The sequence below is a fragment of the Amyelois transitella genome, chromosome 6 (assembly GCF_032362555.1).
Source record: "Amyelois transitella isolate CPQ chromosome 6, ilAmyTran1.1, whole genome shotgun sequence".
Classification (NCBI taxonomy): Eukaryota; Metazoa; Arthropoda; class Insecta; order Lepidoptera; family Pyralidae; genus Amyelois; species Amyelois transitella.
In genome coordinates, this window is record NC_083509.1 from 8,089,240 (window position 1) to 8,110,950 (window position 21,711).

Consider the following 21,711-nt stretch of genomic DNA (forward strand, 5'->3'; position numbering starts at 1 on the left):
ATGATCGTAGGATCGAGGATCTTCGAGAATGTCAACGTATGAAGTCATTAAGTATATGTATGATAAAATAAAACAATGTAAATAATAATTATTATATTGATTTAAAAACTATAAAAATAAAAAACTAATTATTTTACTTAAAACGATCAAGTAAGAAATTAATAGAATATTATTATTATTATGTACGTTTATAAATATTTCGAATAAAAATTGTCATACTGAGCAGTTATTTTCAATGGTATTAAGTACATCTTTTCAAATTCCAATTATAGGAAAAAACATTCAATGGAAGCAAGATAGCATAAACAATTATGAGGAAATAAATATAAAGCTGTTTGTGAGTAAATAAAATTATTGGCAAAAATAAGAAAACATCAAGTGTAAACATGTCACAATTATTTACAACGCATGCATTGATTAGCTGTGACTAATATCGGCGCGGCGCAACAGCTATATTATTCAGTTTTAGCATTTAATTTGTCGATTATATCGAAAATTGTAACTGCACATCCAGATACTAAACAAATTGATCCAAATATAACGATTAGACTATTTTTCCACAAGATCCAGTTCCATTTGCCAAGGTTTTGGTAATGGAATACGCTATGGATAATGGCAGGAATGATAAGACCAAGTAATGAATAGAAAAGGGACCCTACAATGTTGATGATTTGTTCCAAGAAAGGTAAGGCGACTCCAACACCAGCTGAAACAAAAGAAAATTCCAATTAAGGTGGTGTCCAACTGAATAACTTAAAAAGGTAAGGTGATGGAAAACATCGTGAGGAAACCTTGAATATTCAGGAAACTCGATCCAATTTACGAGTAGGTTAAGTTCCTCTGCAAGGGTTGCAAGACAATCTAGGATCGTGATCACAAGTGGGCACCGGGCTCTTATCCAGAGGTAATGATGCAATCGGGACCAACACCCGGGAGAATGATGATAGTACTAATGTGCGATAAACTTACCACTGTTGCGTGGTTTCTGGCATCTTATTGTGGTAAAAGGCGACTAAGAGGATAGACATCAAGTGCAAGTGGGCTGGTGATAAAGCATGAACATAGTTGGGCCAGCTGTTTCTCCTCTCGCGCTAATTGCAAAAGTGAATCTAAAGAAAAGCTAATTAACTAGGGATTCTTGTTTTAGGCGATTGGCAAGCAACCTGTTACTATAATAATCTCATCTCTTCATTATTAAAACAGCTAGCTGATCCCGGCTCTTTAACATTTTCAAGGTAAATAAATTGGAAGGAATAATTTTGGATACCTATAGGTACCTATACATAATTAAGTATATGCATGACATCCTTATGTAATGCTTACCACAAAAACAGACTATGAGTGCTCTCAGCACGACTTGGAAGATGGACCTGTAGTTTTCTTTAACCCTCGGCTGAAGATATTTTGTAAGGAGATCTATGACGACGAAGTAGTGGAGTGGGTAGGTTAAGAATATTGACACAGCTATGAAGCATTTGGCGCAAATAGCTGGCCTGTAATGAAAAAAGAAAGAAAATCAAAACAAAAAAAAGGAGTAAAGGTAGAATATGTTAGCATTATGACGTTATCCACATTTGGAATACGTTGTCAGATTTTGAAATTTATTATCACAATCATAGATATTGAAAAAAAAATTGTCTTATGTATATATATTATTGAGAATTTAATTTTCTGATAACTTCATACAGAGTTTACTAAAGCATATTTTTTAATATAAGCTCCACTAAGCGGAAACCATTATTTCAGTCAGTTAACCGTAGCTTCCATTATCTGTTTTGGTATTGTTTTAAAAATACAAACCAATCATCTATAGGCAGATTTAGAGTGATAGATCCCCGAAGCACGTCGCCATATTTAAAATATCCGAGTACGCCCAGAGAACCATAGAGAACAGCAACCAGGGTCATTGCGATGGATAAGACGCCAGGACAGCCCAGGAACCGTTGAGGGTTCTTCATCTGGTTAGCTATGGGCATCACCACTCCTATACCTTCCATTGCAAAGATGACGGTCCTGTTAATATCAAAACAATTGTTAGTTGGTTCAAATGTTAAGCCCGAATTAAATACTCGTAAAGGTTCATGCGGAGTAAAAAAGTAGAAAATCTTTATCCAAAAATTTTAAACCGTAGTATACCTACTCTTTAAAAATTGTGTAAACCTTTGTACATAAAGTCATTGTATAAAATAAAACAAAATCATTTTTACTTGTTATTTTAGAAATATCAAAATAATTCAGAGAAAGAGACACTTACGATAAAAATGCTGGAAACCTCGCCGGGTTGCCAACTACTTTCTTATCTGCTACCGTAAACCCATCTTTGAAGATATAATAAAGACAAATCGCGAAAGTGATAATTAATAATATGTTGGCGACCAACGACAAGGGAGCTAGGAACTTCAAGTGCCTGATCTGAACAAGCACGCAAAGAGGTATCAACAATATGAGGCAATAGTACTCCACGCGCATTATATATGCAGGCGCATATGTGTCCAGGAGCTGAAACAAATGAAACCCATGATTATGAGGATACATACATATTTGGGATATCGTAAATTCTAAGACTAGGACTACTCCATTTCTTTCCTATGGATGTAAAAAAGTAACTAAGATACTACGCATGTAATGTACATACATTTACTACTAGCTACCATGCTGGTCTGGTTAATGGTGAAGAAAAAACATAGTAAATATCAGCTGCTTTTTGGACGCGCAGTTGTAAAACTCAAGGGAAAGGCTTATAAACTTGGGATTTTGTTTAGACGATGGGCTAGCAACCTATCACTTATCCAATTACAAAAAACTGAACGTGGTCGTCGAGACTTTTGATTATTGGCTTTATCTACTCGGTGTAAGAAAAGACGTCATATGTATTTATGGAAATAGCACAGGTTGGTATAAAACTTAATTTCCATACCTGTTTGACTGAATCTGCTATAAGTACTGTGAAAATGCAAGCAACGCCCAGGTATGTGCAGAGTAATGCGAATTCTGCAAATATTCTGTAATCAACAGAAAAGGAAAATTTAATAAATACAGTGAAAGTGGCTTTAGTAAAAGCGTTTTCGTTTCTGGATCACAATATAAAAATGACCGGGAGTCATGTCAAGATAGAAAAATAACTTTTCTGATTCAAGAACTAATAGTATTTACCTGGCAGCGCCTGCGATTCGCCTGGCGGATTTTGGACCATTTGAAAACGCAGCTTCGCACGTTTCTGAATAACTCAGAATAGGCTTTCTTTCTGCACGGCAACATGCCTGAGATATTTCCACCTGAAATTTTTAATTTCACTAAGTATAAGTTGTATGTTATTAATTATGAATTATGTTATTTAAAAAATCTTATCTCAAACGTGCAAAATCTTTGGAAGAAAATTACAAAACCAGGTAGGTACGTAATTTAATCTGTAACCGTAATCCATGGTGGTAAAATGAGAGTGAGTAAATCATCTTAATCTTTCTTCCCTACACATAGATCTCGTCATAAAATAAAAATTTAAAGCTAAGGTCAGTAAAAAAAATATTTTTATAAAGATATATACTTACAAAAATATGTGCACTATGTGTACAAACTAAAGCTATGACAGCCGTGCCGATCAGACCGAGGCCCCATCCAGAGTTGGAGAATGCAAGAGGGATAGCAAGCAAGCCAGAACCAAGAGATGCCTTTACAAGATTAGCTAGTGTTCTGATATCGCTGCAAGGAGAAAAACTATCGTAAGCAGAAGTGCGTGTGCAGAAGTGCCTGTGTTATCATAGTTGAAAGGCAAAAGTATAAAATGTGAATAAAATATGACAATTTCATTATATTTTTAATAAACATTTTAATTAAAAATTTTTGAAACATTCAAAAAAATAAATTAAGGTACAATTATATCTAACTCTATAACATTCTGATGTTTCTCTTAATACCATCCCTAGTAATTACTATAATTGATAATACGGCAGAAAAAACTCAGGTACATTGATTTTAACAATGATAAGTGGTTCAGCTAAATACAAGTACCACAAATTAATAGTCTTATACTCTGCTTCTATTTCTCTTATTAACAAGTCCATCTCTTTGTATTTGATTTTCTCTCTATAATACATTATTCTCAAGACTATTGAAGAGGTTTTACTTTGATCACAAAAATAGCACGTACATTTTTTTTACTTAAGTGCAATTTTACAACGTAATGGGTTTAATATATATATATATTTTCCATATATTACAAAATAAGATATTCAAAATGTTTAATAAGCAACAGTTTTGAACTTAACCCACTTACAAAAACAAATTCATACATACTTAACAGATTTGGAATGTTCTCTGTGTTCAAACGGATTGTAACTAATCTTCCTTATAATATCTTTCATTATGTTATCACCGTGATATCACTAAACGTATAGTTACAAATATTTACACTAACATCACTAAGACTAAGATTAGGATAAAATAAATTTATTTGCAATTCTTACAGGATATTGCTGTGAGCAATGTCGGTTAACGTCTACGCATATTGTTTGTTTCGAAACTCTCATTTTGAAGTAGAGTTGTTGAGAGATAATAATGTATTGCAATAATTAAGTGCAGTTCATAGTGATAATATTGATTATCGGAAAAATTAAGACTACCGATAAGTCATAAGACAAACACTTGAGCTGGATTAAACACTACCTCAGTAATAAATCTAATAAATCAAGGCACTTCTACTATAGCGTGACAAATATAAAAAATTACACGAACCTAGCCTATCAGTAAATATCATGCGTCTACATTGGTATAATTTGAGATAAGTTTTATATTAGGTACCTTGTAACTAAAACCCAAATATTTTTATGACTATCTTGATACGAAAAATTTGTTTACTTACATACTTAAGTAAATAACTTTCATAATAATCTGAATGTCATTATGAATTTTATGTTTATTTCCAATTCATTTAAATTTTTATCATTATTTAATTTATAAATTAAAGATCTATATCGACATATTATTATTTGTCGTTCATATTTTTGCAGTGTTTATTTAATGTTTTTATTGTAATTTTAAGCCTTATTATAGTTTCGCAATTAATAATTAATAAAAAAATAAAAAATAATATTGCTACGCAATTAAAAAACAAATCTACAACATTTCATTCCCTTTTACTATGTAATATTTTGACAATATCCATAATAGTGACAGTGCAGCCAGACAACAAAGTGCCGATTCCGAATATAAGGAGAAGGATATTCTTCCACAGGACCCAGTTGTATTTCCCTAGGTCATTCCATCTGAACACCGTCTCCAGGACAGCTGGGATGATGAAACCCAGGATAGCGTAGAATACGGCTCCCACCAGGTTTATGATCTGCTCAAGTAGCGGCAAGGCGACACCGATGCCCACTGTAAAATTGTGAACACATTAATTTTGTAACAACTATGTACATACATAAAATCACGCCTCTTTCCCGGAGGGGTAGGCAGAGACTATCTCTTTCTACTTGCCACGATCTCTGCATACTTCCTTCGCTTCATCCACATTCATAACTCTCTTCATGCAAGCTCGGCGGTTTCGGGTACTTTTGACCTGATCCTTTACCAGGACGTCCTTAATTTGATCAAGATACTTTCGTCTAGGTCTTCCCACTCCGATCTTTCCCACCACACTCTCCTTGTATATCTAGATAGTCAACCTGCTTTCATTCATCCTCGCCCAACTACGTAAAGATGTTATTTAAAAAAAAATTAAGTACATAACTGGAATCAGGATTTATTTCTGATTCCGAATATTTGTTGCTAAATCTTTGAAAGAAGGTTGAGGTTGTGCATATGCATGTAGTTAAGTATTCTTTACCTCATTTTATATAATTTAACTCAAGGTTGGAACGAAGATTATAATAGTAATCAAACTTAAACCACTTTCTGACGTACCTATTACATTACTTGTTCTGTTAATAAACTATATCGTTACAATAAACGTGGACCTGAATGATTTTTGGTGTAACAATTTCAATTTTAAAATAAGTTATTCAAATACATTTTTCATATTAGATGATTGATACAATAAATCGCTATTATTTATATTACCTTATTTTTTTCTGTTCACTTTAATTTAGCGACGAACCCTGCATACTATTTTCGCTTTATTCGTATTATTATTCATAATTTTCTCGATGGAAGCTTGTCGGCTTTTGGTACTCTTGACCAAACCTTTCACTAGTGTTATTATTTTCGCTAGGGCCTATTTTTCAGTTTAAGTTTGTCAGCAACTTACCACAACAACAAACGCCCACGGTCCGAGCCACCACTTGGGTGGTCATCTTGTACTTCTGATTAATGTGAGGATCAGTGTACTTGGTGAAGATATCCATAACGATGAAGAATTGCAGAGGATACGTGAAGAAAATGGACGAAGCTATGAAAATTTTTGCACACACTGCTGGCCTAAAATAGTGAATATGTATTTGAGTTAAGTTCATCTAAGAATTAGTCTTACTTGTGTCTTTCCCGAGTAGGAGATCTATACAGTGAGAATAGAACTTGACTCAGAAAAGGCTAGTTGATAAATAATTATGGCAGGATGTTTTTTGAGTCTGCTATCTTAATCACTTGACCATCGATGTGGCTTTCCAATTTAATTATAAGAAGTTAAAACAACTTTGAAATTTTTTTAACCCGTTCAGACGGATATGACGAATTAACAAGAATTTTTGTTGTTAGTCTACCGAATTTTATAGCACCCCTTTTCACATAGATAAGTACCATAATTACGTAATGATTTTCTTTAATATCGCTGTTTACATTGAGGAAAAATATGTGATATGACACCAGTTACAGTTAATCCGTACCTCCAATGCCCTGTCATTGAAATCCGAGAAAAAAGAAATAATAAAGAAGTAATAATACGTACCAATCATCTATAGGCAAGTTCAAAGTGATAGAACCTCTCAATACATCTCCATATTGGAAGTATCCAAACAAACCCAGGGTGCTGTACATGAATACGATAATGGACATAGAAACAAAGAGAACGCTGGGGAACCCTAACAGGTGCTGTGGTTTCTTCATGGCATTCTCTACCGGCATCACTACACCAATGCCTTCCATTGCAAAGATGACAGTGCTGAAAATGGTATGAAAACATATTACATAGTAGTTTTGCGCATTTAAATATTCGACTTCGACCAAAACCAACATTTCAGGTGGAAAAGCGAATATATTCAAAATTATAATTATAATGTCATGTTCTAATGCGACATTTCTAAACAGCTGTCTATACACTTGTAAAGATTAAAGAAGTGACAAACGAACAGTCTATTGTAATAGTATTGAAGTAGTATATATATAAACTGTAATATTGTTATTATATAGGATATTATCGGTATTCTCACTGAATCTCAACTATGGAACATTTAGGTTCTCCGGTTATTAGCCATTCTAATATTCTCCTAGTAACTATGTTTCTCTTTATAGTGAACTTATATGGTTTGTAAAGGTGGATGAATTTGTATGGATGTATGTTTATTTAGTTAACACGGCTATGCACAGCCGAGGATGTTTAAATCTATTATGAAATATCACGTTTAAGTAAAGAGTAAGTAAACCTGAGAGCCTGCATATAAAGATGATGAATGTGAATGAAGCAGAGGATGGATTTTGGCAAGTAGAAAAATGAAGTCTGAACCCATCCGGAAATGACGCGTTATCGTAATGCATAATAAAATATAACAACTTACGAGACAAACGCGGGGTATCTAGCCGGATCCCCAGCTATTTTCTTATCAGCGAAATTTATGTCATTCCCAAACACATAATACAGGCAAATTAGGTACGTAGCCATTAGGAGGACATTCGCAACTATTGAAAAAATTGCCAAGAATTTCAAATATTTGATTTGGCAAAGTAAACATAGTGGCACTAAAAATATTAAACAGTAATATTCCACAGGCCAAACCACTGAAGGCACATACCGGTCTACCAACTGAAACAATAAAAAAATGTTTTACAACATCAAAAGAATAAAATTAATTCGTTCCCTTTATGTATAAGTAGTTACTTCATTTATTCATTTCGGTAGGGTAGGGTAGAGATAGACAGAGCCAGCAGTTTTTAAAGACTGTTTGGCTTAATGATAGAATTGAGATTCAAATAGTGACAGTTTGCTAGCCCATCGTATGAAAGGAGAATCCCAAGTTTATAAGCCTAACCCTTAGTCGCCTTTTACGAAATCTATGGCAAAGAGATGGAGTGCCGAGAACCTCACGGCACTACGCTACGGATAATAAACTTACTTTAATTAATATTAATTAGCTAGATTAGTTAGCTCGCTTTGCTTAATCATACTATGTGTAAGCAAATATTAAACGTAAAAAATGCAAATAAATTAATTTAATTACAATTTAAACGTTTTTTACTAATACCTGGACTAATAAATCCAGCCCCATCGGTAGGTAAGCACTATAAATAAAATTGAAACTAATTACTTTAACTTAGCTGACAGTAAGTATGTCTGTTTTGGCGGAAGGTAATGAAATCCGGGTTCGTGATTTATTACTGTGTACGAAGTAGACAAATATACTGTAATTTATAACGACTTAAATGTTGACGTTCTGTTGCACGTCACGTGATATGAGCTGAAAATTTGCATATAAATCAATATATTAGAGCAGTAAATATGCATAAAATCACGCCTCTTTCTCGAAGGGGTAGGCTGAGACTACATCTTTCCAGTTGCTTCTGTGTACTTCTGCACTGTATACTTCTACATCTTTTTGTGTATACATTTATCTGTATATATTAAAAGGTTGCGAAAAAATATTTAAACTTAAAGTGACAATAAAATAATTTGGAAATAGTTGGCAGAAAAGAAAATCTGGTAGTAAATGTTGATTTCAGGCAATTTCCACAGCAACTTGTTCATTGACATTGAGTTAACATAAGATTATTTAACCGACTTGTAATCTTTGAGGAATTTTTTATTTTAATTTTATAAAAACTGTTACAAGCGTATCATCTTCGGAACTAATACAACCCACCTTAATGCCAATGCATACTAACTCATCATATCTACCTCATCATAACTACCTCATCATAGTTTGATTGCACACAGATACTTATTCTATATCATCAAAACATCACTTGTTTTAACAAATCATAAACGGGTTTATGAGTCATGACTTTTCAGATAGTGATACTTAACATCCACTGAGAAAAACATCAAACGTAAAAGGATGATCTATTTTTACAGTTATATAATATTCATAACGGAATTTTTGATATGACAAATGATTGTCGGGTTTGCTTACCTGTTTCACTGAATCCGATATAAGTACAGTGTAAATACAACACACGCCAACGTAAGTTGATATTAGAGCAAACTCGGAAAATATACTGAAAAGAAAATTGGACAATGATTAAACACGAGTAATTGTCTCATGATTTGAAGTATCAAATAATAACATTAAGAGATTTTGTGATTCGTAAAGGAACTTGTTCTATTAAAATGAGATTTCAAATTTCGTGAAACTAAGGACCAAATATATTTATTACTAGAATACTAACCGTCACCCAATAAACTAGAAATGTGACCACGTTGTGGTGTTGGTTTATAAGAAAGGGGTGGTCAGTTTTCTGTTCCCGACCGTACATAATACAACTTTAAAATTTACCTAGCAGCAGTTGCAAAAGGTCTCACACATTTCGGTCCATTCATGAAAACAGATTTGGCTGTCTCAGCGTATCCCATTGAAGGCTTTTTTTCCACTTTACAACATCCGCGGGATGTTTTCACCTGAAAGGAATTTATAATGTTGTTAAAAGTTTGTCTACAATACTCATACTCTATGTACAAATTCAGCATTTTTTAGGTCCTTTTCTCGTGTTCGGATAATCCGTTTTCTACTCAGAGACCTCAGCCGCTTCGAGGCATACCTATGGTTCTGTTGAGTTTTTTTTTTAAGAAGGCTTTCTTTTTTTTGACGCATGATTAGGGAAAAATAAACATTTTAAATTCAATTACGTGTTCACAGATTTTCGTGGCTTTACATCAACCTTTACTTTACCAAGCATGTTAAGTCATGCTGCATATAATACATGCTAATGCCTAAATAATTAATTTAATTAATGAAAAAGTGTCTTAATAATTCTATAAGAAAAAATAGTTTGCGAATTAATACTAACTAATATATGAATACAGTGGCCGCAAATGAATCCTATGATAATAGTTCCTACGATACCAACACCCCATCCTGAGTTTGAAAAGGCTAAAGGACCAGCTAGTAGGCCTGACCCGAGAGAAGATTTGATTATATTTGCAGCTGCTCTCACGTCTCTGCAACAACGAAATATTGTTGTAATTATGACAAAAATGATTAATGTAAATGAAGAAAAAGAAATATGCATGATCGTGGCATGTGGAAAGGTTGTGTTTTAGGTATGCAATATTTCGGTAGATCGTAGATTTTAAACTTTGTGATGTGATTTGTAAGAATACCTATATTTTGAAGGTGAACGCAGTCTAATCGGGACGCAAGAACCGCAGCCGGCGCAGTGGACGCTTCTTTTTAAGTTCTGCGGCAACCGCTTTACGAGTGAGTGCGCAAGGATTAGCATACAATTTCATAAAATGTGATTAGAATTTGCGTCTGCGATGCGTGCGATGTGGCCAAGTCTGCGTTTACCTAAAATCTTAGAATTTATTACAAGCAACTATGAAATGAGGGTAAAATATTGGTTTAGCTAAGGTTGAAAGCCCATTTCACATTAGGGATAGGTAACAATAATAATAAAAGTGTTATTTGATTTGACTAGTTTAATGTTATGAATTTTATTTAAAGAAATTTCAGTTTTTTTATAATTTGTCATAATACAGTCGGCAAAAAAAGCGCGATTTAAAAAACTTCAATTCTTGAAAAAGTCATCCAGATATAAAAAATGATCGACAGGTAAGTATTTCTTACCTTGAATTTTTGTATGTCAAAAATGTAAAAGTTTCCCTTGTCGACTAAGATGAGCGATATTCATTTTTTATGAACTAATTTATGTACATTATAATAATATTTTGTATCTCTAATGGGAAATGGACTCGATAAAATCAAATTAATAACAATAAAAAATGAATAGCTCACCAGAGATGGAAGGCACAAGAATGATGCGCCGGTTTTCACTTGTAGTCAAAAGTCACTTGAAAGTTAATAACCATGCTCGTGATTTTGTATAATTTGGAAGAATAATGTTATAGGAACCTTCTACGTATATAATGTTCGTAATAAAAATATCTGGTAATAATTGCAGGTCTCGTACAATTGGCTGAGTAAAGTTACTCGTATCCTAATCTGTGTATTTTGTTTTATTCTTTCAATAGTACATAAGAATATTTAAACTTCACCTTTCGGCTTTATAAGTGATTTAAAAACATTTTCATTTTAAAAAAAAATATTTGAATTTTCGTAGCGTAACCTCATATTTTTAGCAGGTCATTGCGTTACGCGTTTAATTATACACTTTAACTTACAAATCATTTATAAAGATGTGTTTTCACCTAGATTTCCTTTTTATTTCAGAAAAACGCAGTTATGAAATTTGCTCAGAATATGACCTCACGCTGACGCTGACACAAAACATTTATTTATGAAAACGAAAACCGTCCTAAATCAATTAATAAAAGATAAGGGCCAAATTATATTGAGATTTTCTTTAAAAAAAAATAACTTAAAATCATAAGAAAGTTAATTTAGCAAATTAAGTCCGGCAAAGGATGTTTTTTGAAAAAATAAATAAATGAAAGTTTTTATAATAATAGAGTACGAAGTGTAATAGTATTCAAAAGAAACTTTATTGTTAAATGTATTTACTTAATAATTATTATAACTGTTATCGTATGATAAAGAAGTCATAAAAGACAAAGGCATTTTAGCATACTACACGTTATAATACGGAAAAGTTTTTAGATAAGAATGATCAGAGCTGTATGGAAATTTGTAGGTTTTTCTTCGCTGTTTTGTATAAAAGAAAAGAATTTGAAAAGAATTGAAGGAACAAACTGCGTCATATAAGCCAAGTGCAAGTGCAAATAAATTAAAGTACAGAAGTAAGACTAAAGTTAAAGTAACAAAATAATGACACTTATATGTTTTCCCCTTTTAATTATGATTTTCAAATTAATCAGCTGTACAAATTTGAAGCACAAAATAAGTATTATAAATATATTAGTATACCTAACTGTTGTATATTGTGCCGTGTGGTTCCCGGCACCAATGAAAAAAGAATAGGACCATTCCATCTCTTTCCCATGGATGTCGTAAAAGGCGACTAAGGGATAGGCTTACAAAATTGGGATTCTTTTTTAGGCGATGGGCTAGCAACCTGTCACTATTTGAATCTCAGTTCTATCATAAAGCCAAATAGCTGAACGTGGCCATTCAGTCTTGAAAAGACTGTTGGCTCTGTCTACCCCGTAAGGGATATAGACGTGACAATATGTATGTATGTATGTAACTGTTGTATATTTTGGCCTAATTAAAACCAATGTAATGATTTGCGCTGAAATTTGGCATTAGATTGTCATCAAATTAATGAGTTTATTAAGATTTCATTCTTGCCGTAAAAGTCAATTTTACAAACAACTAGTTACGCACTTAAAGTAAGAAGATATGTCACAAAAGCATTCATCTTATGAAATATAAACTTACGAATTCGGCTTCTCGACTTGTCGATGCTCAAAAGGGTTATATTCGTTAGCCTCCACTTCCTTCTTTTCCGACGACGTCATTTTAATCTTTATCTTAAACCTTCAAAATAACGCACTAGATTAAAAAGGATTTGCAATTAAGTTATTCAGTGCAATAAAACCATTAGTTTGTTTTATATCTTCTGATCTAACTAACGGCAACTACGCATACCCTCACACGCCGACAAGAACTCACTGAGATAAACATTACAAGTAGGTATCTGATTCTAAACTCTGTGATGATACTCGTGCAGTTATTATATTTGTACTTAAGGCACTGTTACACTTGCGTCTCACGAATTTCCGATGATTGTAACCGTTCTTACAAATAAACAGGGAATTTCAATCGCTGTTCAAAGGAGTAAGGCTACGTCATTTCTAAGTAAGTACGGTGATTTGCTGCACCCAAAATATTTATTTGAATATTGAAGTATTTACAATACATAACGATATATTATGAAGAAAACTGTAAGTTACAATAATTGACCATATTTCACTTTACGATATCTATGGGAAAGAGATGGAGTGGTCCTATTCTTTTTTCTATTGGTGTCGGGAACTACACGGCACAATATTGTAAGAAATTTTTTTAATAAAAAAAATGAACTTTACTTACAAGTCATTGTTTGTAGTATGACCCCTAAATCACATAGTAAACGGGCAATAATTATGGCAACATTATTCATTAACGTCGCATGCTAACGTTATAGGCGGTTTAGCAATAGCAGTAATAGTTTAAAATAGTTATACCAGCAGCCTTCTGTCCCAACCAGTCGACACTGGCTAATTACTTTTTAATTTATTTACTCATTAAAGTTAGTCGAATTGACCTATATAAACATTTACACTGAATACAATAAAATTTGTAACGATTTTTTTTTATTATTTCATCAACTCATGAACATTCCATCAACGACTCTGTGCCTTGTGGTTTAGATCAAATCTTCGTTTGCCCCATGGTCTGGAATAATAAAGGTCACATAGAATCTGTCATCTTTGTATAGCGGTCACATGACATAGGCTGTCATCCATACCGCAAATAGCGACATGCTGCTTGCGACATTGAAGATTGCTACAATATCGCGCACTATTGCTCCGGTGTAAATAAGTCTTTACAGGTTTTTGTATCTTCATTAAAGTGAATGCGACACGTGCTGAAAAAATCAAACTGACTATTTGCTGGCCGAGTGTGTTTCGGGCCATGCGCAATGTAGGCTTCCGTAGTTACCGCAGTAAAAAAACTATATACTGTAAGTAGGGTGTACCAGTAGGGTGCGCAAAAAGCTAAATACCTAACAAAAAACGTGACAGCGCTGCGCATGTGCATTGTACCCCATTTGATACAAATTAATTTGTGCTTATAATTTTCATAATACATGATTATGAAAATTATAAGCACAAATTAATTTGCTTATCGCTTCAGGTGTTGTGTTATTATAATTTAAGGTGTTAAATTTTTCATCCCTTTTATTTTTATAACTGTTTCAGAATGTTCATGTTTTTGAATTAATATTTGTTTTTTCAAAGGATTATTCTGGTTCTCCAGACACAAATATAGAAGAAAACGGTGACTATGTTTTCATTTTGTTATTTCATCACATTTGAGACTCATATTATGTCAAGGCATAACTTCTCCTTGATTTTGATTTGACTTAGCGAAAGTTTATAGGTATTTCCATAATTTTCTACATATTAATAGACATGATTTTTCTATATTGTTTAAAGTTATTGGTATTCAATTATATAAACGCGTAACGTAACATGATGATACTGTAGTCTTAGAAAAAGAAACTATCTCATTGTCCTTTATGACGAATGACGTTTACATAAAAATAAGCAATGCTAGGCGATGTTGAACCGCAATTTGCATTATTGGCATGTGAATAAATGATGATTGGTATTAAAAAACGGAAAACTATCAAAGTAAAAATTTGTCCTGAGTAATAAAAGACTTTCCTGTACGCAAATTTTTTATACAACATATTTTTGTTTTTTTTTCCCATATCCATTCTATTCTATTTGGACGAAATGAAAGTAAAACAACTTAATATGAAAATAACGTTTAAGGAAATCCCACGAAAACCATACAGAAAATTTACCAAGAAATAATTTAATATTCGTAGAGCCTATTTTATTAAAAATCCTTGGGGAAACAAATATTTAAAACAATCTTTTATTTGCTTACCATATACAGGCAGTAAAATTAATCATGTTGTGAAAACATTGTAGCTGTGCACGGCCCACGTGAATATTCTTGACACGTATTTTAATTAAGGTTTATGGAAACTTGTACATAGCTTGCCTTACCTTAACTTTGTGGGAATAGTGGATTGGCAGTTTAACAATACTAAAAATTAAGTCTTCCCTATGTCAAGTTTGTCATATATACAAATGTACTTTCTTAAATTGTAATTGTTTAAACATTTAATTTAAATAATACATACATACATACATACATACATTTAAATAATTGTAGAATTAAAGGCAAGTTTACCAATATAATACATCATACATTTTAGCATAAGGCTATCTGATGATAAGTTGCGGTAAAAATAATACGCATGTGGTCGACTTTGAAAAAATAATTCACGTTGATTTTCAAAGGAGTCCTAGTTTAGTATCAATAAACTTGTAAAAAAATGGGTATGTGTTCCTTCAGGAACAATTTAATGTAGCTGAAGTAGTGTTTGTAGCTTGTAAGCCTATTAGTTATAGCTTATAAACTAAGATTTTATCAAGTTTTCATGAACCATTTATTATAATATTTATTATATATAATTAATTTTTGGCTATTTAAACCAAGGTTCTTTATTACGATATATTGACTCATAATATGAGTGTTATTTGTTTTTTATTTAATTTCCTTGCGGCTATAATAAATAAAACGACTTTAATGCTTTCCACTAAAGGTCAAACAAGTGTCTACTCCATTTTTATCTGAAATTAGAATGCTTTAAAACTTTAAATGGATTAGTTAACTTATCTAATTCAAAAGGTAGGTAGGTGTTACCAAATTATTTATAAAGTCAGTCTACCATAAAAGAAAGTCACGTATAACCTGTTTTTTTTATTGTTTTAAGATAAAGATTGACATTAAATCTAAAATCTTTAAGTAGTCGATAGGATAAAAAACCATAAAAAAATATAAACAAAAGATTACAAAATCTTATATTACATATCTTAGCTATTACTATATAATATATTTTGAAACGCGAAAATAGGAATGTAATTTATGGCTATTAAGACTAAAAACACTATCTATATCTTTTAACTAAATTGAAGAAAATAACATAAAAATGAGTAAAATAAATTTACAATAAAACATGAGTATTGTATTTGATATCACTTCAAAACTGAGAATAAAGCACATTATGACGTAATTTGAATATTATTTTGCTACAAAAAGTTATTATAGAAAATATAATAACCTTTGTCTGAACATTCCTTTTTTTGTAATCATGTGTACATTTTTAACGTACCTACTGATAAAGTCATTGTAGTTAAAAATATATACAGATTTATTTAAATCATTATCAGCCTTAAAGTAACTCCATTTAGTCAAATTTATTTTCGGTTTGTAAGGTAAGTAGAAAAACGTAATAAAGCCTGTTCGGACTATAACAAGCAGCTGGCACTGGTATGATTTGTCAAATATTACATGAAAGGGTAGTTATATCTTCTCTTCTTTCCGTTGGGTTAGATTATTAATATTCTGTGAGACAATCGAATGTTTAAAATTATGTTGATATGCATCATCAGGTGTTATTTTATTAACAAGTCAAAATTTAACAGTGGTGATAAATCATGATCGTTCATAAACGTCATAGTTATGAGGCATATACCAAGGCTTTTTAATAAGGGACCGTTGTCGATCAAATTGCTGTATATTGTAAGTTATGGCTGGAATTTTGGGATAATCTATTTCCATGTAACTTGGGGGCTGGCCTTTATATGACGCTGTGGATGACGGCCATGGAATAGTAGAAGGTACATAATTGAATTGGGATTTAATGGGAAAATCAACAGCCGTCTTATAAGCTACATCTTGTGCTCTGAATTTCACGGGTTTAAATGGAATTAAACGCGGTTCACACACAGTGCCTTCTATCAAAGTCTGAAGTGGGGCTGTGAAAATTCTGAAATTAATGTCACTGTAATCTAATTCGGCTTCTAAAAATACTGGCATGCGATCTGACAACACCCAAACGTTTTTTTCATCATCAATTTTAATATCAGCGGGAAAAACTAATCCTACATCATCCTTGTCTGCTACAGCCACATTCTGAGGTCGGTGTGGAAGAGCAGTATTCCAGCAACCGATAGCATTTTGATCGATCAGGTTGAAAAGTTGGACTCCAGATTCATCTACTACTTTAGAAGTAGTATGAGCATCTTGACCGCGCGGTCCCAATACTTTGAAATCTTTATATGATCCTTTGACTTTTGTTTCATCACGCAAAATTCTCGTGGACACCGAGAATTCGGTATGACTTGATAAAGGACTGAAATAAAGGGTTCTGTATCCATCGGCTCCAATCGCCGAGGTGGATATTCCAAATATTCCTTCAGCGCCCCACTGGAAGTTGAGTCCTGCAATATTGAAATCCCCGACTAAAGGATCAGGCATGAAATAGCTGTGACTGAATCTCCAGGATTTATTTTGTTCCCAGGAATAGACTATCAATCCGTATCCGAGTTCGTCGGAGAAGTATGCGAAGGTGTCTTCGCAACTGTTGCCCATGTCGAGGGCAATATTGGCGATGAAGGTGGTGGAGACTATGTCTTCTGGACGGAATACGTATCTGCGGATGCGTTGGTCGGTATTGAGGTCATACACGTGCAATGTGTATGGGCAGACGTTGGTGACATTGGGATCTGAAATTGATAAAAATAATTGTGACTACATACTTCCTTGGAGTGAAATGAAACATGAACAATTAAAATAATATTTTTCAAAAAAAAATTCTCATTGGTTCGATTTTTTAATTTATAAAATTCATGTTATTTTGAAAAAATTGTACAGAAATGTATAGTTTTTTTTTCTATATTTGTAATATTGTTTTTATTTTCTTACCATATCCATACGTGCCAGTGTCCAAAACCCACAATCTGTTACAGCTGTCCGCCTTGATTCTGTACACCGTGTTGAGCCCAGTCTCGCAGTTCCCCAACTCGTTGCCTTTCCAATCTGGGTAGGGGGTCAACATAGGGGATGGGTCGTAGGGAGCATCTAGCGATATGTAGTTTAGGGTCGCTGGTATGCCTAGAAAATGTAAAAATATGTTTGTAAGAAGTAGTCACTGTTTGTCGTGAAGTGTAGATACAGGTACAGAACCAATTAGGCTAGGTGGGCTAGGTGGATTGATAGAAAGGTAGATTATGTCTGAAAGATTAATAAAAATAAACAACAAGATATTTTTAAAAGTTTTGGAATAATATCTGTACAAATAATACAACTGAGATACTTATTTGTAGTAGGTAACTATATTTAAAGATATTTCTCCGAAAACTGTGTTGGGAGAAAAAGAAACCGGAGATATTTGGTAGTTACATGAGGTACATCTACCACATGTGGTACCTCTATGTACTTCTACAAGTTTTTAGCTAATTATTGATTACAGAACTTGTCGTAACTTCGGGTACTCACGGAGTATGATCGTTAGAAGACATTATTACTAACTCTACATAAAAACCGCCTGTAATTATTATTGAAGTATATATTATAATGTACTTATAATACTTACTTATAACCCATGTTGTTCGGTTATAGATGCCTTATGGATATTTGCAATTTGTATGTCTAATATTGATTTATTATGGACCTATTAGCCCATATTATATGATTATAGGGCTAACGAGGTGGATATTGGCAATTTGTATGTACTACTAATTATATTGATTGATCTATGATCATTGTTTAATCAATGTGCTTGGACATGCATGCAGTTATGTATTATGTATGCTTAACTTGCTACCAAACACATAACTGATAACAACTTAAAATTACAAAAGGTTCCTTTATAGATAAGAGGATTGGTTCAGTTCCGGACTACCACATCTACTCAGTGGATATAAAATTTTTTCAAATAAAAAAAATTATGTCTTAGGATGTTTTTTGAGATATAAAAGTCCATAAGATCATTTAGTTTCCACGTCCATACAATCGCTTTAATTGCATTTAAAGGACTCTGTTGTATTAATTCTTCTTCTACAGTTGAGCTTTGTAAGCAGTAGTAGATGTAATTATACTTAAGTTATGTTGATGTCATTAAGCGAAACCTTGTATCTTTGACTTGAACAAAAATCTATTTCAATAAAGAACCAAATCACAACATAAAATCATGTTGTTTTGCGAAGAAATGATAGGCATCGCCGCAGTAACTAATTTGCACTAATTTATATAATTCTGCGCAGTTGCATTGCATGTCGAATGCAGATGCAAGAGTTACGGGAACAAATTACTGCGCTTGATCAATGTAAGTAGGTATTATTATCTACTCCACATTCAAATTAATAAATACAGGAAATTTAAAGTTTCATTACTGATATTGTCTCCTAGTTATTGTTATTGGGGCTTGAAGTCGTAAACAAATGTTAAGGCAAAAGAATCCCAACTTTTACTATAAATGCGAAAGTAAGTTTATTTGTTTGTTACCTCTTCAAGCATTATCTACGAAATCAATCTTAAATTTAATCTTATAATTAAAGGTCTGGAAAAGGATATTGGGTACCTTTCATCTTAGTAAAACTTCCAATAGGATTTGCGAAAATACCTGTTTTCTTCTAAATTCCCGAGGGCAAATCTCAGGTTAAAGCTAATAAGTACCTAATTATGATTAAAAAGTTTTCCTGTGAATAGTACTAGGTCAGGTACGCCGGGTGGCAGTTGTTCGTAATACCTTATCTTCCCACTATTGCAACGTGGTTATGAGTACTTACAGAACAAACATCTTGACAATGTATCTTCTTATATATACAATTCTCATGACACAATATTCGTTCCCATACTCCTCCGAAACGGCTTGACCGATTGCCATGAAATTTTGTGCGCATATTAAGGTGGTCTGAGAATCGGCCAACATCTATTTTTCATACCTCTTAGAGATAAAGGTTGTCAAAAGTGTAGTGTGTAGTGTAGTGTTTTTTTAACTAGAAATTACTTAAAAATTATCTATATATATGGCAAAACAACGATTGCCGGGACAGCTAGTTTTGATAAAAGAAGGTTAGAAAATAACAGCTTACCGGGACGCCATCTAGGAACAGTCACAAAGAGTTTATTTCTCCATCTCTCCACTCCTACTGGAAGGGCGTTCTCAGGTCTTAAGGCACCTGAAGCGAGGGCTTGCTGCTTCGATGTGGAGTCAGGGTAGTTCCAGTCCAACACGTTCCAAGAATACATCTCTTGGAGTTTCACGGCTGCTGAGGCCAAGGAGGCCATACAGCAGAGAAGCAGGATCCTAGCTCCCATACTTGCAGTCTGAAATTTAAAGTTAAACTAATTAGGTGGAAGTTTTCCGATGAAGAAGAATTATCTTCTATGGACGTCGTAACAGTCAATCATATAGTCAGTCAACCAATCATAACCTTTTCATAGAGGATTACTTATCTTACATGCCGGTGTAACTGTTTTTAACCGCCTTTAAAAAATGGTGGTTCTCAGTTTGACCTATATGTGTGTATGTACGCATGTTTGTCCGCAATTATATCGCATTTCGCTGAACCAATTTTGATGCGGTTTTCAGGAAACTGTTTGTAACACTTAGGAAAAGGTTTAATAAATTCAATCGGCCTTAAAAAAGGAGGATATCAATTGGAGGTTCTCTTTTTACAAAATTTATTATTATTGTTTTAGGCTTCGAGAACATAATCAGAATAAAATATTGGATAATATCCTGGATGTGGTGAAAATTAAGTTAAACTGACGATGTTTCATGAAAAGGTTGATAAAAAGCCAAAGAAATATGTAAGAATCGTGGCTAGTGGAAAGAGTATTTACGTTTCAGGAAGGAAGTCATGGGACTTCTATTAGTTTTAAATGGGAACTTGAAGTGATGACGATTCTTGCGAAAAAACTATGGTTCACGTAGATGTAGCTTAAATATCTTGGATAAACATGAACGTTAGACGTCAACCACAGACGACTTCTTCTACTGACCGACTACCTTCAACTGAAAGAGTATTGTCTTTAATAATATGCGCGCGTAGAGAATCAGCTGGCACACACTACTATCAGAATACTGGAAACTTGCACTAGATAAATTAAAAAACAATTATTCCTTAGTCACTTATAACGACATCCATACGAAATGAATTGGTATTCCAAGCTGCCAATTTCACATTGGTAATCCAAAACATAAAGGTTTAACAAAGTTATTCACATATTGCGATTTTCCTGTGAGATTTTCTCATATTGAAATTTGTTTACGAAAACGAAGCATCTCAATTTTAAAACCAAATCAGTAGAAGATAATGTTATTCAGTCTTTAAAACCATATTATATATAGATTTTTCTTATTGAATTAAAGATCTTTAATTAAATCAGACATTAGTTTATTCATTTTTCAAAAGTTTATAAGTAGTGTGAGTAAATATTTAACTTGTATTATTCCAATTAAACTATGACATTTTCCGATAGGTTAATTAGTTCACGTTTTGTAACTTATAACCAGAAAAAAATTTAAAATGAGAAAATAGTATTATATATTCTCATTTTAAAAATATATCTGGTTTCTGGTTAAAGGTTCTGGTTTGATCGGAGGTTTTCAGTGTACCATTATAATTTTATTAGGTACGTTTTAAGTATAACGATGCGTGTTACAATAAAATGAAATCTACTTACATACTTTTCAATAAACCAGTATTGTGTTAAATATACAAACGTTATTATTAAATTCACTTTAAAAACTCCACCACAAACATGTTCAAATTTTGAAAATTTGGATTTTCCGAAAACAGTACTTTATTTTTATTCGGCACACATTTAAACACTAATAACACATAACTAATCAAGT

At 32.9% G+C, this 21,711-nt stretch overlaps 3 protein-coding genes across 5 annotated transcripts in view; 1 reads left to right on the forward strand and 2 right to left on the reverse strand.

Annotated features, from left to right (window-relative positions):
- Positions 1-21,711, forward strand: part of LOC106131170 (uncharacterized) — a 142,320-nt gene that overhangs the window by 43,983 nt on the left and 76,626 nt on the right. The window lies entirely within an intron of this gene.
- On the reverse strand, positions 136-12,924 carry LOC106131290 (proton-coupled amino acid transporter-like protein pathetic). Of its 3 annotated transcripts, none has more exons than XM_013330343.2 (8): positions 12,660-12,924; positions 3,549-3,699; positions 3,154-3,275; positions 2,918-3,002; positions 2,255-2,499; positions 1,801-2,013; positions 1,324-1,493; positions 136-706 (listed from the first exon to the last, which is right to left on the reverse strand). In XM_013330343.2, the coding sequence occupies exons 1-8, from the start codon at positions 12,737-12,739 to the stop codon at positions 456-458; spliced, it is 1,317 nt and encodes a 438-aa protein (XP_013185797.2). In that variant the 5' UTR covers positions 12,740-12,924; the 3' UTR covers positions 136-455. The 3 variants fall into 3 exon arrangements, with proteins under 3 accessions (XP_013185797.2, XP_060800632.1, XP_013185799.2); XM_060944649.1 differs by lacking the exons at positions 136-706; positions 1,324-1,493; positions 1,801-2,013; ... (3 more) ...; positions 3,549-3,699; positions 12,660-12,924 and adding exons at positions 3,710-5,373; positions 6,245-6,414; positions 6,881-7,093; ... (3 more) ...; positions 10,150-10,300; positions 10,463-11,668; XM_013330345.2 differs by lacking the exons at positions 136-706; positions 1,324-1,493; positions 1,801-2,013; ... (2 more) ...; positions 3,154-3,275; positions 3,549-3,699 and adding exons at positions 3,712-5,373; positions 6,245-6,414; positions 6,881-7,093; ... (2 more) ...; positions 9,639-9,760; positions 10,150-10,300 and having other exon boundaries at positions 12,660-12,922.
- On the reverse strand, positions 16,077-20,171 carry LOC106131267 (protein yellow). Its single transcript, XM_060944654.1, has 3 exons — positions 19,943-20,171; positions 17,772-17,960; positions 16,077-17,572 (listed from the first exon to the last, which is right to left on the reverse strand). The coding sequence occupies exons 1-3, from the start codon at positions 20,166-20,168 to the stop codon at positions 16,500-16,502; spliced, it is 1,488 nt and encodes a 495-aa protein (XP_060800637.1). The 5' UTR covers positions 20,169-20,171; the 3' UTR covers positions 16,077-16,499.